The sequence below is a fragment of the Prionailurus bengalensis genome, chromosome B2, assembly GCF_016509475.1.
Source record: "Prionailurus bengalensis isolate Pbe53 chromosome B2, Fcat_Pben_1.1_paternal_pri, whole genome shotgun sequence".
Taxonomy (NCBI): domain Eukaryota; kingdom Metazoa; phylum Chordata; class Mammalia; order Carnivora; family Felidae; genus Prionailurus; species Prionailurus bengalensis.
This window is the reverse complement of record NC_057349.1, coordinates 128,158,502-128,160,232: the sequence shown is the minus strand read 5'-3', so window position 1 is coordinate 128,160,232 and position 1,731 is coordinate 128,158,502. Positions and strand designations below refer to the sequence as shown.

The window sequence follows — 1,731 nt, the reverse complement described above, 5'->3', positions numbered from 1 at the left end:
CATCCAAAGTAGCAGCCAATTATGTTACCATTTTGTCACATGTGAAGCGTCCTTATAGAGAATCATATATGGGGCCACACCATCCTCATGGTAGTCCAGCAGAACAACCATGTCATCTGGATTTATGTTGTCATAAGTAGAGAATTGGTAGTTTTTGAAATTAGCAAGGATGTGCTTGATTTGTTCTACAGCCCCTGTCATAAACAGTTTAACTCTTCCTTGGTCTCTGTTCTTCAAGTTTGCCTTTGATTGATTTTATATAATCTTTGATGTGCTTCTCGTAGCTTTCTGTTGTGATTCTGGTTTCTTGCAAGTGATAGTTCATGACAATATCAACAACAGCAATTAGCATGCTTCCAGTACCTTTGTCCTCAGGGCCTCCAGTGAAAGCATTTCCACTGAGTGACTCATCAGTCTTACTCTCTGTCTCACTGACCTCATGGTTGATGAGGTCCCAGCAGATGATCATGACAATGGCTGCAGAGAGTCAATGGTGGTGCTAGCTTAGCATGAGCCCAGAGCTGGAAGTAAGTGGGATGCAATCAGAAGGGCATACTGGAGGAGGAGGAAATGGGTGGAAAAGCTCACTGTTTATTAATTTGTAATTCCCTAATTATGTTGAGCATCTTTCCATTTACTTATTTGCCATCTGTACATGTTCTTTGGTAAGCTGTCCAGATTCTTTTACCTATTTAATGTTGAGTTTTTTGGTTCTTTATTGTTGACTATTAAGTGTTTGTATTTTTGAATAACATTTACCAGCTATATGATTTAGAAATATTTCTTTTCCCACTTTGTGATTTGTCTTCTCATTTTCTTGACAGCAGTTTTGCAGTACAGAAGTATGTAATTTTGACTCACTAATTTAGTCAAGCTTATAAATTCTTTCTTTTATGTATCTAAAAAAATTGTTGCCATGCTCAAGGTCATTTAGGTTTTCTCCTATGTTATCTTCTAGGAGTTTTATTGTTTTATGTTTTACACTTAGGTTGATGGTTAATTTTGTGTAGGGTATAAGGTCTGTGTCTTGATTCTTTTTTTTTTTTTTTTTGCATGTGTATGTTCAGTCGTTCCAATACCATTTGCTGAAAGACAATCTTTGCTCCATAGTATTATGTATTATCCAAATTATTATCTTTGCTTCTTTGTCAGAGATTAGTTGATTATGTTTACGTGAGTCTATTCTGTGCTCTCTATTCTGTCCCATTGATTTACTTGTTTATTCTTTTGCCAATGCCACATTGTCTTGGTCATTGTAGCTCGATAGTAAGTCTTCAAGTCAGGTAGTGTAAGTTCTCTGACTTTGTTCTTTTTCAATATTATGTCGAATAATCTGGGTCTCTTGCTTTACCATATAGACTTTAGATTCATTTTGTCAATATCCACAAATTAACTTAAGATTTTGATTGACATTGCATTGTAATCAAGGATGGAAGAAGTGACATCTTAAAAATATTGAGTCTTCCTATCCATGAACAAGAATTATCTCTCCATTTATTCCTTTATTCGTAAGATTTCTTTTATCAAGTTTTTATGGTTTTCTTCATATAGATCTTAGATATATTTTGTCAGATTTGTGCAAGTATTTTATTTTTGGGGTGCTAGTGTAAATGGTATTGCATTTTTAATTTCAAATTCTACTTATTCATTGCTGGTATATAAAAAAGCAGTTGACTTTTGTATATTAACCTTATACCCTGCAACCTTGCAACTAATCATTTATTAGTTGCA

General features: G+C 34.4%; 1 protein-coding gene across 1 annotated transcript; it reads right to left on the bottom strand.

Moving 5' to 3' along the window:
• Positions 1-208: 208 nt before the first annotated feature.
• LOC122490549 (translationally-controlled tumor protein-like) lies at positions 209-469 on the bottom strand. Its single transcript, XM_043593198.1, has one exon. The coding sequence runs from the start codon at positions 467-469 to the stop codon at positions 209-211; it is 261 nt and encodes an 86-aa protein (XP_043449133.1).
• Between the last annotated feature and the right edge of the window lie 1,262 nt (positions 470-1,731).

Excerpts from the sequence above, each read along its gene's own strand:
- LOC122490549 (XM_043593198.1), bottom strand. The coding sequence starts at position 469 with ATGATCATCTGCTGGGACCTCATCAACCATGAGGTCAGTGAGACAGAG.